Source organism: Amphiprion ocellaris, chromosome 9 (assembly GCF_022539595.1).
Source record: "Amphiprion ocellaris isolate individual 3 ecotype Okinawa chromosome 9, ASM2253959v1, whole genome shotgun sequence".
In the NCBI taxonomy this organism is placed as follows: domain Eukaryota; kingdom Metazoa; phylum Chordata; class Actinopteri; family Pomacentridae; genus Amphiprion; species Amphiprion ocellaris.
Window position 1 is genome coordinate 6,819,818 of NC_072774.1, and position 14,809 is coordinate 6,834,626.

The window sequence follows — 14,809 nt, forward strand, 5'->3', positions numbered from 1 at the left end:
GCAAAAAAAACGCCTTACTATACTATGTCGAAAAAAAATGCGATTTTTCAAACATGTTGTAAAAACGCGCCATATGATGAAATAATGTAAAGAAGGCCCTGAAAAACACTCCAGAAAGGTTTTCTTTGAAAAAAAAATCATCATGAATTTTGGCGCAAAAAAAACGCCTTACTATACTATGTCGAAAAAAAATGCGATTTTTCAAACATGTTGTAAAAACGCGCCATATGATGAAATAATGTAAAGGAGGGCGTGAAAAGACACTCCAGAAAGGTTTTCTTTGAAAAAAAAATCATCATGAATTTTGGCGCCAAAAAAAACGCCTTACTATACTATGTCGAAAAAAAATGCGATTTTTCAAACATGTTAAAAATGTGCCATATGATGAAATAATGAAAAGGAGGGCGTGAAAAACACTCCAGAAAGGTTTTCTGTGAAAAAAAAAATCATCATGAATTTTGGCGCAAAAAAAACGCCTTACTATACTATGTCGAAAAAAAATGCGATTTTTCAAACATGTTGTAAAAACGTGCCATATGATGAAATAATGTAAAGAAGGCCGTGAAAAACACTCCAGAAAGGTTTTCTGTGAAAAAAAAATCATCATGAATTTTGGCGCAAAAAAAACGCCTTACTATACTATGTCGAAAAAAAATGCCAATTTTCAAACATGTAAAAATGTGCCATATGATGAAATAATGAAAAGGAGGGCATGAAAAACACTCCAGAAAGGTTTTCTGTGAAAAAAAAATCATCATGAATTTTGGCGCAAAAAAACGCCTTAATATACTATGTCGAAAAAAAATGCGATTTTTCAAACATGTTGTAAAAACGCGCCATATGATGAAATAATGAAAAGGAGGGCGTGAAAAGAACTCCAGAAAGGTTTTCTTTGAAAAAAAAATCATCCTGAATTTTGGCGCCAAAAAAACGCCTTACTATACTATGTAGAAAAAAATGCCAATTTTGAAACATGTAAAAATGTGCCATATGATGAAATAATGAAAAGGAGGGCGTGAAAAACACTCCAGAAAGGTTTTCTGTGAAAAAAAAATCATCATGAATTTTGGCGCAAAAAAAACGCCTTACTATACTATGTCGAAAAAAAATGCGATTTTTCAAACATGTTGTAAAAACGTGCCATATGATGAAATAATGTAAAGAAGGCCCTGAAAAACACTCCAGAAAGGTTTTCTGTGAAAAAAAAATCATCCTGAATTTTGGGGCAAAAAAAAACGCCTTACTATACTATGTCGAAAAAAAATGCCAATTTTCAAACATGTAAAAATGTGCCATATGATGAAATAATGAAAAGGAGGGCATGAAAAACACTCCAGAAAGGTTTTCTGTGAAAAAAAAATCATCATGAATTTTGGCGCAAAAAAACGCCTTAATATACTATGTCGAAAAAAAATGCGATTTTTCAAACATGTTGTAAAAATGCGCCATATGATCAAATAATGAAAAGGAGGGCCTGAAAAGCACTCCAGAAATGTTTTCTTTGAAAAAAAAATCATCCTGAATTTTGGCGCCAAAAAAACGCCTTACTATACTATGTAGAAAAAAAATGCCAATTTTGAAACATGTAAAAATGTGCCATATGATGAAATAATGAAAAGGAGGGCGTGAAAAGCACTCCAGAAAGGTTTTCTTTGAAAAAAAAATCATCCTGAATTTTGGCGCCAAAAAAACGCCTTACTATACTATGTCGAAAAAAAATGCCAATTTTGAAACATGTAAAAATGTGCCATATGATGAAATAATGAAAAGGAGGGCGTGAAAAACACTCCAGAAAGGTTTTCTGTGAAAAAAAAATCATCATGAATTTTGGCGCAAAAAAAACGCCTTACTATACTATGTCGAAAAAAAATGCGATTTTTCAAACATGTTGTAAAAACGCGCCATATGATGAAATAATGAAAAGGAGGGCGTGAAAAGCACTCCAGAAATGTTTTCTGTGAAAGAAAAATCATCATGAATTTTGGGGCAAAAAAAACGCCTTACTATACTATGTCGAAAAAAAATACGATTTTTCAAACATGTTGTAAAAACGTGCCATATGATGAAATAATGTAAAGAAGGCCCTGAAAAACACTCCAGAAAGGTTTTCTGTGAAAAAAAAATCATCATGAATTTTGGGCCAAAAAAAAACGCCTTACTATACTATGTCGAAAAAAAATGCGATTTTTCAAACATGTTGTAAAAACGTGCCATATGATGAAATAATGTAAATAAGGCCTTGAAAAACACTCCAGAAATGTTTTCTGTGAAAAAAAAATCATCATGAATTTTGGGCCAAAAAAAAACGCCTTACTATACTATGTCGAAAAAAAATGCGATTTTTCAAACATGTTGTAAAAACGTGCCATATGATGAAATAATGTAAATAAGGCCTTGAAAAACACTCCAGAAATGTTTTCTGTGAAAAAAAAAATCATCATGTATTTTGGCGCAAAAAAACGCCATGTATCGACAAATGTCATTTTTCAACCACTGCAATGTGGAAACTCCAGTAATTCGTCTGTATGCCTGCTAATATGCCTTCTGGTGACTCCACCCCTTCAGTTCTGATCAACATCCTTGTCTTCACCACCATTTATCCCATCCAAATGGCGCCGCTGTATATTCTTTTGGGGTGCATCAGTGAGTTGATGTCGCGTTTACATGTCGTCCATGTACAGGAGGTGGCTGGTGGTCTCTCCACTTCTGAACCTGCATTTGTTTCCACTCTCTGTGACGATGTGGCTAATAGGGATTTAGACTTTTGCAGAACAGTGCCAGAGACGGTGCATCACCTTGGTATATGCCCTACTTGATGGTGATTTGTGCATTGTCCTTGAAGTTGAATTCTCGTGTTGTTTTCCACAGCAGCACTGAGTTCTTGAGTCTTAGAGTTTTGGATGACTGATCTATTTATACTCCAAAATAGCCTCAGTTATTTCATAGCAAAGACTCCTTCGGCAGTCACGCTGTCCAAAGAGCTTCTGCTCAGTGCTGTTGTGACGTGTGTTAAGAATATGAAAGTTTGTTGTTGGAAATATCAAAACAGGAGTGCGGAGGTGAAGATATTATCAGGCATATCTCTGGTGGAAACGTTTATCAGACTCACGCAGCTGGCAAACCACATATTCACATATAAAATGCTGCCAAAGCACTCTCTCTGGCTCCTACCTTTTCTGTCTCTCAAGCACAACATCACAACCTGAAACCTGGACTTCTTGTGCAAAGAAAACATCAAAAGAGACTGCAATTTTTTTTTCTTTAGACTCTTTATTTCTTTGAATATATTTGATCAAATGTAAAATCAAACATTTGGAGTAAAGATTTAACAGTTTCTGACTACCAAATCTCAACACCATCAAAATAAAGGAACATTATTGATACTTACTACATACTGTACGCATAGGACATAGTGTGTCTTAGCTGAGATTTATCCAAACAGACCCAAATTACAAAATATGTTTTTTTTTAAAGTCTTTGACTCCCATAGTTTCCTGGGTTTTTGAGCTGGTGCAAAAGAAAATATCTTAGGTGAAGCAATATCTTGTGTTTCTGTCAAATAAACAATGATGTATTTTTGAAATTAAACATCACTTCAAAGGTCTGTACATGGGGATCAGTGTTTATCCTCTCCACAAGGTCATACCAACATTATAATGGAAGACTTTGGCTATTTACAAATCGCTGAGACGTTGTACAGGTAGCGTACAATTCCTCTCAGACATGCTGTACATTACTTTTGTGTATTAGTTACACTAACACCCCCCATACATACATACATACACACATACACACACACATGTCAAAGTGCAATTCCATAGATCACCACAATGCGGCACTTATATGCCATATTCAACATTGTACAGAAAGGCTGTGAAAATTACATATTTTAAGGGGCCCAGCTTGAATACATTTATTAGAAAACAAGATCTATTATTAATAGCAAACCTTTCCAACAATGTCGAACCTAAAGCCCTACATATGTGGTACCTGTGGTAAAACCTTACAGGTGTTTTCCTCTAGTTTGTCCTGATTAGACCTCTTTTCAAGACTGTGCAAACTGTGTACTTGCTGCGGTGGGATAATGTCCACTTATTATTATTCTCGTGCGTACACCGGCTCGCCATTTAATTCACAGCATGCACGGCTGAGCAGAGGTCTAACTAGCAGGAATAACTATGTGGGCCTGCAGGGCTTTTAAGGACGAGCTTGGCAATATATTTCTCCTATTGTCAACAAATCCCGCGGAACAGCCAAAACCAACAAGGAATTATTACCAAGTATTCTCTGTGTGGCCTTTATTACTGTGTGCCGCCCATATTTATTGAAACATATTAAAAATGTATAAAGGTGCCACACTTTACTAGAGTATGGCATGTGCTGAATATCAGCACTGGAGCTTATTTTTGGTTAGGTCCACATGCTGTAATCTGTTGCCATAGATTCTCACTAGAGCACCAAATGTACAGATAAGCCAAAATGATTCTTTCTCATACTTAATTTTGATATTTTAGCTTAACCAATAGGCTCCTTCTGAAAATTGCATAAACAAGTGACAAAAGATAGTAAAACAATTGCATTTGAGGGTATGAATAATTTTGGACATGGTATTTTTAGTAAGAAATGTAAAAACAAAACAACAAAAAATCAAGAAACAATTCAAATTTTTCATAAATGTCTCTAACACACTGTTTCTGTCTTTTGTCACTTGTTTATGCCATTTCCAGTCAGAAGAAACCTGGTACAGTTATGAATCATTTTTGGCTTAACTGTATCAATCTACAGCTGAAAATAGTCCCTAATGAGTTATATAAAATATGCAGTGCCAGGCTATTAAAAAAATAGAATAACTCAGTGGTAAATGCTCATACCACATGGGTGCAAATGACATTAAGTTTGCCAGAAAATAATTTGAAAAAACAATGAAACTACATATTTTAGTTTTAAAGATTTGTGGTTTTAGGAGGGCGGGATTTGTTGACAATATGAAAAACGTAGCCGACTTTCTCGATTAAACATCAGCTCCACGTTTCATAGATTTGTCTGTGCCATGGTGTCACTTCAGGTCGAAAAATAATTATTTTTTTTTTTAGGAAAGTACAAACACGGGCCAGGCTAACAGAGAAGAAAACAGCTACAAAGACAAACTGATCAAACAGTAGCTCTGCTCTGTGTAACAGTGAGGGATTTAAGACCACATCGTTTCTGGAGGAGAACAGTCACTGGGCAGTGTTTAGCCTGAGCATTCAAACACAAACAGAACAGTCTGATCACTGTTTTTTTTTTGTTTTGTTTTTTTTAACAATGGCTATTATGATGCAAACTGCAGTCCGTAGTCACACATACTTGTAGTGTGCAAGTCGAATGGATTCTGAGGAGGCCCGGTTGTGTAGATGTTCCCATAAGAGTTACAGCAACATTCAAGAAACGACAAAAAACAAACAATAGCAGGACCACTCAGTATCTGTGAGTTAATGGAATGATTGAAGAAGCAGGCGCTGTGGCACATACAGTACATAGGCTACATGAGGGTTAGAAATACACACTGTACACTTTCTAGGGATTTACTGTACATGATCGACACTAGCTGGCTTAGTTGCGACTCTCCTTGTTTTTCTTTCTCTGAATAGTAGCTCTATAAATCATCAAAAATAAACTTGAGATAGCTTGGCCGATGTGTGTTTTACATTCCCTGCCCCGGTTTATAATGTTCCCTCTCAGTGATAAACCTGTGATGTGATGAGAAACAGTCTCTATCTAACTATCTGAGGAAGAGGGACACCACCACCACCACCACCACCACCACCACCACCACCACGCTCCGGTTGGATGTTTCGTAAAAGTGCTGCTGTTTTAAAACGCACACATACAAGTGATCCACACACACACGCACATGCACACAAACAGACACACATTTTTCCTGAGTATGAACTAGAGGATATTTCTTTACTCTAAGAAAGAAAATGGCATGTAATCTATCAGAGTTTGCCGTTTTATATCAAAAAACAGCGGATTTAACAGGTATGGACTTGAGGAAGGCATACCGTCACTGAGGTTTTAATGGTAAAACCCTAAAAAACCAAGTGCTGCTGTGAACTACACTGTATATATATCTAAGGCCATAGTTTCTAGAATGAAAGCAAGGTAGACTACAATGAGAGGGGTCGCTCATACCGAACAAAAAAGAGAATTATTACCCGACTGCAGCTCAACGAAGCTTTCTAACATCCTTCAACTTATTAATGTGGTTTTACGGGCTGCGTCATTTATACAAGGCAGCTGTTTTCACTAAGACGTCGACTATTTGTACAGTACCAAGCACCAAACAAGCCAATTAGCAACTAGCTGGTGATGCAGAATTCAGCGAGAGTCGCATGCATTTCTCAGGAGCTGGATTATACAACAATAAATCTAGAAAGAACGACAGGTCGCCTGAAGCACCTCTCCAAATGAAGTTGCTCTGTGTCGGCTGGATGAGTGATTGCACATGGCTGATGCTAGATTGATGCTCTGCAGTGATTTGTGGTTAAGGTTGGGTCATACAGCAAAGCAGAGGGCTGTACTACGAAGCAGGATTTAAGGTTAGCGAGGTAACTTCTGGTTTAATCGCGGGTTTTTGAGGTTACGATGGTGGCTCACTTCCATTGTAACTCAATCTGCACAGTGAGCCTTCACTGGAGCAGGTTTTGTAACGATAATGATAGCGGATCAAATCTCTCTCAAAGTTTCGTGGAAAGTGGTGTTGCAATTCCTAGAAGACCTTGTGGAGCTTGGTGCATGAATAGCTCGAAGGTCTCTTAAGAAGATAAGAGTTTTAAGAGACCATCTGAATGTTTTCTCTTTCCCAGATGAGCATCTGTTTGTGATATGTATTCCAGTCTTAATTGCTTTATTTTATTCCTGTTAACTGCTAGAAATTTCAAATCAATTTCATTGTTATACAGTCCTTCGTATAATGATATAATCCTAAAACAGGCACTGACAGTGCAAAAGTCTTGTACTTGCTGCAGAAAGCCTACAAACTGGTTCAAATTCCCTTGACCCCAAGACCCCAAGAATAAGACTAAAATGTTCTTATATGCCATAGGAATAGGCTAAATCTAAGCAACACATTTATTTGAATACACAATTGAAGCCCAGTTACAGTCAAAAATAGTCATGCCTTAATGACGGGGTGGTGATATTTGGCAGCTACCTTCCTAACAGCAGATGTGTTGCTTTGAGGATGTATTATATTTTTAAATTCCTCATATCGGTTTAGGATTATCATCTATTCTTCGTTTAGGAAAAATGTGACTCTAGATTTGTCCATGTTTGGTCATTTGATGGCAACACCATCTTTACTATGAGAACTCGATTCAAGAGCCCTGGGCTGACTTAACAAGCCTAGTGTGATTGTTTAATGTTCTTGTTCGGTTTAGTGAAGCCAGATAATGAAAGATATCCTAGATATGCTGAGCTTCCTTTGTAGTACAGGCCCCTGCATGTGATAAGATGTTGGATCAGACAGCATTTTTAAAATTATCTAGCATCTGTTGTTGCACAATTGATTGCTAACAAGTTTGCCATATCAAGCTTTCTGTTAAGTGTTATATATTGTAACGAAAGGGCTGAAAATGCATTCAGCAGTATTGGATAGAAATACCTTGATTGTTCACCGTTTGAAAAGCTGCACATTGAAGCCACAGCTAAAGAAAGATGTATGTAAGCTGGTGAAATATGCAGCTGCTGAAAGGAAATACGAGACTACAGCTGAAGGTCAATGAATCCAGCTAAGACAACTTCACCAGAGGAATGCAACTGCTGTCACTGATACACTGCAAAAGCACTGGGATCGAACTCTCTGAGGACAAATCGAGTGGTTTACATTCAGGCCTTTTCGGTTCTGATTTGCAGGTTTACCAGCATCATACACACACACACACACACCTGAATCCTGTGATCTGTTTGACAGCACACACAGAAAAACACACAAACACACAGTGACACAGAGGGACAAGGCCACCTGCAGTAGCATTTGTAATGGTATGAAAATGGAAATGAATGTGATATTATTAAACAAATAGCTTCATTAAGGTGCACAAGACAGCAGAGATCACAGCCGGGATGATTTAGTGCCATTAAAACACCAAAGATCTGACGTCTTGCCGCCGCTCATGTCTCTCCAAACAGAATAAACGGTGAAACAAAGACTCTGAATATAGTCTACACACTGACATCGGGGTCTGTGCTTGTTCATGTAATCAGAGAAACGGTTAAACGGTCTGCATCCAACAGGTTGAACAACAGAGATCCTGCTCATGATATGTAACACGCACATCTCTCAGGTGTCGGACTGCCATTCACGCTCCACATTCACGTTGCATTCGTTTTTGCTTTCAGCATTGATTGCACTGATCTTGTGTGTGATACCACTCATGAAGGTGCTCTACTGTACTTCATCTTAGATATCGTGTGAAAGAAAACATGTAAATACTGCGTAAACTCAGTCTATATTACAGTGGTTCTGGATAGAGAGAAAAGACAAGAGGAGGGGAGGGGGTAAAACACAAAGCAAACCACAGGTATTTAAAATTCCTCAGACTTCCCTCAGCAGTCTACTCTTTTGTTCAAGCATCTGTCGCTCCCAGTACTAGAGTGGCCCTCTATGCTGATTTTGACCTCCTGAGGGATGAAGGAGGGTTTGGGCAGAGTCAGGGGAGGCTCGTCCTCGGCTCTCTCCGTCTGGTCTCGCTCTGGAGCTGACCAGCGTCTCTTGCGGACTGTGGGTCTCTCTGGATCGCCACATTGCAGTTGCGAGCGGGTGTCTGTTTTCACTGATTCCTGTCTTACTTCTCCTGGTCTGGCTCTGTAGATCCCCTCCGCCTGTCCCTGAACTAATCCCGCCGGTAGTTCCCCTCCTGGTCCGGCAACGTGCTGCCTCTCCAGCCGGTCGGTGCTGGACGACTTCATGAGGAGGCCGCCGTTACTGCCTGCAGCGCTCGGACTCACACTGGTCCTTACGTTGGGGTCCACGCTGTGGCAGGAGTCGGAGAGGTGGCCGGTCTTCAGCTTCGTCCCCAGAACCTGGCTGTCTGTTAGAGATCCGTTCCTCAAACCGCGGAGGGTCAGCGACACGCAGACGTCGCCCACGCAGAGCTTAGCACAGGAGAGTTCGAACAGCTGCGTGGTCCGGTCGGGGCAACATGACGACCAGCCTTGGCCGAAAACGAAGAAAGGATATTCCACCAGCACTTCCACACACACCTGGACAGGAACACAAAACACACAGTTAGCTCTTTGTTAAACTGGAAACCATCGAGCTATGTGCAGAATTTGGATGACTGTAAAGTATGTGTTTGTTATTTGCATATTATTTTTCTTGAATGTAACATATGTGAGTTACTGGATAACTTTGAATCCCCGAAGGGATGAATGAAGTATCTATCCATCTAAATGTCTGTCATTCTATCTAGCCTTCCTTCCTTCCTTCCTTCCAGTTTAAGATTTTGTATATAGAAACAAAAATAATGCAATTTAAAGTAAATTTCTGCATCAGTTTCGAGTGCTGACTCACTATCACACTGTCATATCTTGGTTACCTCGATAGAACTGAGCCAGTATTTATGTTTTACAAACTTTACATGATCCAAATTGTAGCAGTACATCTTCTCATCAAAACTAGAGTGCACATTACTCCAGTTTTAGAAGCTCTTTCTTCATTTTAGGATTTTGCTTTTAGTTCTTAGATCTCTTCATGGCCTGGCTTCCCACTATATATCTGACATGTTGATTAGGTGCAATAAGATTCTCTAACTCTGGTCTCGTAAGTGGTTCTCAGAGTAGAACTATGATGTACAGAAATGCAGCATTCCGAAGTTATACCAAGCATGAAGATAACTTCAAACGAACCTCACTAAATTCTCATTTTAGGCTGATGTTTATGTAGTGTTTATGTAGTTTCATGCTATCCACTGGTATATTTGATTTATATATTACAAATATTATGGACTCTTGCATTTCATTACAGTTTATTCTCTTGTGTTTTATGACTATTATTTTTGTTGATCATTTGATTTTATTCTCTTTTTTATGTAAAGCACTTTATGTTGCACATACTGAATGAACGGTGCTATACAAATCAAGTTATTATTATTACTATTATTATTAGTAGTAAAACCTGATGTTATATGTTGTCTCCAAATGTCATTTGTGAAAATGGACTGTCCTTCTAAAAACATATGCAGTGTATGGCTTTGTCCACACATGCAAAGGTTTGTTTTAAAATCATTTTTTTTCTGTTTATTTCTCAAAAACAAAAAAACAAACTGTATACAAAAACACAACTGAAATGCAGTCAAGAACCAAACTAAACAGCTGCAATATAACCCAAATCTAAAACCCATGTTGGTTAATCAAAAGCCTTAAATGAAGGATTTTTTTTTTTTTACCAGATAACTTGCATAACTTTACTTGGAAAGAATGAATCATTCTAGAATTATTGGGTTGATTTTATAGGAGAGTGCATCTGCATTGAAAAAAAAAAGTCATTAAAAAAAATCCCCAACTACGCCTGGATTCCAAATTACATACTTTTGCCCCCTTTCAGATCATAAGACAGTTGCCCTTTCATGTACATGCTGTTGCACACATCATGCATACATTCAGTACATGCTATTTCATCATAATATTGTGCCTAAAGCTTTGACCGTGATGCTCATTTATGTGTTGCAGTCTGCATTGTGAAATATGCTGTTATCCGTCAGTGCAATCTTGCCAGCTCAAGCCTGTTTATACTCACTGTGAGTCAGAAAGGCATGCTGGCTTGCAAACTGCAAACACTTCAATGTAACTTGGTGTAGTAGGACGTCCTGCTGTTGTTGGCACACTGCATTTGACAAACTATATATCAGGACTAGGGCTGGACAATATATTCTTTCAGCATTGACAACTTCATGTGTGCATTCAGAAAAGTCACATCACTAGAAGTCTAATGTGAAATCAGGCAAACGCGTCATGCTACAACTGTTGTTGCTGCTTGATACAAAAAGAGAACTCACACAGTTCTCATTTTCCATGACTAATCAACAAGAGAAGTTTGTCTGATGGAACATCATTTAATTTAAGGGTTCTTGGATGCAGTTTTTTTTTTAAACTTTCGTCACAAGACACAGAGTTTGTTGACAAGTGGGCTCCAAATGTGCACAGCAACAACAGTGAAGAAAAGGAGAGAAACACTATGGAATGGTTGCAAAAACAAACATTGTATTGCAATTTTTCAGCTACAAAGGATGATGCTGACCAAAACCAGATACTCTGTTGGTGGTTTCTTGTCACTACATGATGAAAACACTATCAATTCTCTCCTAATAGAGTTATTTAAGTCATGGGGTGAAAATTTCTGCATTTTTTTCATTGCAATATATGCCACAGTAAAACTACATATCACAATGACAGCTTTTTAGAATGCACTCTATGTTTTCTTTGTGGTTATGTCAACAACACAAACACTGTTTCTGAAAATCTTCACAGGGAGGAGGTGTACAAAAGGCCAGTTTTGTTGCATTTGTGTGGACGAAGGGCCAAAGCCCATAGAAAAAGCTCATTTGTATTTTAAAGATACCCATGCACATGTGTATAAGGCCAATAGTCTAGCCTTAGATATACATTCTACAAATGATGAAAATTTCAACCTATTAAGGCTATATTGTATGCGGTGGCTGATAATTTACAAGAAAAACTGCAGCTGTACCATCCAAGCAACAGAGAGGAAAGTCCCACTTCTTCAGAATTACTTAATAACCAAATTCAATCAATATAATGCCAGATTTTTTCAGTCTCTCAAAGAACATCATTAGTATTGACCTCAATAATCCAGATTAAGTCAGGCTTGAGTCTGCATCACTTAAGTCTCCCTTTGCCAGCCCAGTCTGTAGTACATAATATTGCTTAAAACATGAAATTTGTAGCATGACTGGATTCATCCATCACAAAAGTAATGCCTTTAAGCCTTTCAAACATATGTTGCGTAAAGGCTTTTGGTATCTGGTCTGTGTAACTGGAGCGGGAATGGAAAATAATGATAAATGGGGTTTAATTTCGATCAGTTCTGCATTATGGATGAATTCTGAAATTCTTTTTGCAGCTATAGTACCGTAAGACTGAAGGACACTCACTTGTGCTTGTAAGTAATTACATTTTTAAGAAATGTTGGCATCAATTTCTGTTGCCGATTTAATTAGTTTATGTTCACTGTTGACTGCTAAAGTGGAGTTTTATTATATTATCACTGGGTGGCGCCAAAGACTAGCGATTTCATGCTCTACACATAATGATTGAACATTAAATTAATCTCACAGGAAAGATGCATGAGGAGTAACTAACCTGGGCTTTGAGCTCTCCCACAGAAAACTGAATGACCACAGCATTAGGACTTTGTCCACTGTCGATTCGCTCCACGGTGCTGGAGTCGATCTTCAGCTCGCTGCTGATCTCAGCGCTCTGGATGAAGTCTTCTGTCTTGAGGTCCTCCACGCGCTTCAGCTCCCCATCGGCCAGCTGGATGATGGAGCCTCGCATGAAGAACGGAGGAAGCGCCACGGGGGAAGAGGGAGAGGAAATGGAGGGCGAGGCTTGGATGGCGGCAGGGGCAGGAGTAGGAACACTGGTGGGAGTTGGGGAAGGAGCTGCCACTACTGCAGGAACAGGGTTTGAGGGCAGCTCTGGCAATGCCGGGGCCTGTGCAACAGCAGGTGGTGGTTGGTTTCCATCTGGCCCAAGCGCATCACACTTGGACAGGGCCGTGGCCAGATAGGCGTGCGGCATGGCGGTGGATATTTGAGGAGTAGTGGTAGCGGTCAGGGCGCTGACAGTGCGACTAACCTCCATTTCTGTTCCGTTGTTGGCACTGCTGACTGGGATGAGGAGGGACTGGCCGCTTGGGATGACCAGGTGCTGTGGTAGCGCCGCGTGGTAGCTAACAGCATGCTGGTTTGCACTGGTGATGTAGCCGATGATGGGCGGCTGTGTGGACGAGTAGAGGTTGGCTGGCAGCTCCTCAGGGGGGATGGTGGTCTGGATGACGGTATGGGGAGCAACAGATTTTACCACCTCGGAGGAAGAGAGGGAAGTGAAAGAGGAAGATCTGGACACTGGTTTCCCCAAACAAATGCCTCCTTTTTCAGTCTGGACTAAAGAGATCTTATTTGAGCCAGGTTCATGTTCAGCTCCATGGTTAGGCTGAGCCACAAGCACCAGGGAGGTCTGGAGTCCTGCAGGGTTTTGGGCGTAGTCGGCAGGAAGCAGGATGTGTCTGGCCTCGTAGCTCTGGACCTGCTGATGGTTTGCTGGCTGACTGGAGGCTTTTGCATGTTTGACCACCTCCAGTTCCCCGTTCAGCACACCCTTGGCATGCCCCTCTGGTTTCTTTCCAGCGGAACCATCTGCATACTGAACCACAAGCTGTGAGGGAGCGAAGGTGAGCGTCTGGGGAAGGACGGCGGTGTGAGGGTGGAGCTGGAGGTGGGCCGCGGGTGAGGGGACGGCGTTTCCGCTGACAGTCAGAGGTGTTCTGCTGTCCAGATGGATGTACTGGCTGGTGACTTGAGGAGAGCTCGGCAGCGAAGCGGGAGTCAGCTCTGTCGGGGAGAGGCCTATTTGGAACTGCTGCTCCCCCTTGGTGTTGGGGGAGATGAGGGCAGTGGTGTAACCGTCCAGCTGGGAACGCTGTCCGACTATGGCAGAGCTGTTGGGCGCAGAATTAGCATTCGTTGAGATGATGTGAGAGGAGATGTAGCCGGCGTAGGGCCCAGAGCTGATGAACTGAACATTGGGTCCCAGTTGAGCAAATTGGATCGTCCCAGCTTGCTGGGGAAGAGCTGTGGGGTAGGCTGCAGGTAGAGACGCCAAGGGCACTGCAGACAGAGGGGTGGCAGAGGAGGGGATAGAAGTGGAAGGTGAGGACGAGGAGGATGTAGAGGAGACATGACATCTCGGACTTTCTACCTCTCTGGACTTGCAACGTTCACTGGCTACACTGGCCAGCCAAGCTAGGTTTTCTGTATGTGGACTATCAGCAGCCACTGCAGCTGGAGGTGTTGCTGTAGCTACAACCACCGGCCTCTGCTCCAGGGCCAAGATCTCCCGCTTCTTAGGAGGCAGGCATCCATTACTCCGCTCTTGGTTGGCTTTCATTGTGCCACTGTGGTATTAATATCCCCCGGTACGACTTCTAGGTTCCTCTGAGGCTACTATCTCACCAGTGGTTTTTTCCAGCCTTTCTTTGTGCTTTGCGGCTCTGATGTTCTTTGTGTTCACTGGTGGACGGCTCCAGGTCTCACACCAGAGTAGATGGAGTGACTCCAGCTCAACAAATGAGCTCCATAGACTTCATGAGGAATCATCTCTGATCGATGTACCTCTTCCACGATGTTGACAGGAATCTGAAGGCAGAAAGAAGCTAAAATCAGACACTCAGGTAAAGTGAAATCAAAGTCTCACTGTGGGCTCATTTATTTTTTTAGCAAAATATAAAGTTCTGCACTTCTATGGAAACAGCACAACCCTGACACATGAATAGGGAACACAAAAATGTCTTCTGTGCAGTATGACACCATCATAACACCACAAATCATAAAAAAATTGAATTTATTTGTTTTACAGAAATTGAAAAAAAAACCTGAAATCAACATGTATATACTTTTCCAAGTGCCTAAAGTTGTCACCAAAACTGGATTTAAAAAATAAAACTGTGGCTCCAAGATATTTCACCATGCTGAATGTATCTTCCAACAACTTGCTGGCAATTTGCCCCTCTGTATACCAATTTTGA

At 40.4% G+C, this 14,809-nt stretch overlaps 1 protein-coding gene across 3 annotated transcripts in view; it reads right to left on the reverse strand.

Moving 5' to 3' along the window:
* Nucleotides 1-3,250: 3,250 nt before the first annotated feature.
* The window catches only part of LOC111570316 (ataxin-1-like), a 31,197-nt gene continuing 19,638 nt past the window's right edge, over nt 3,251-14,809 (reverse strand). For all 3 annotated transcript variants that reach the window (XM_023273001.3, XM_023273000.3, XM_035949434.2), the window contains exons 2-3: nt 12,364-14,420; nt 3,251-9,246 (exon numbers count right to left, since the gene is read on the reverse strand). In XM_023273001.3, the coding sequence (XP_023128769.2) occupies nt 8,590-9,246; nt 12,364-14,172 (2,466 nt within the window). In that variant the 5' untranslated portion in view covers nt 14,173-14,420 and the 3' untranslated portion in view covers nt 3,251-8,589. The remainder of the gene's footprint in view (nt 9,247-12,363; nt 14,421-14,809) is intronic.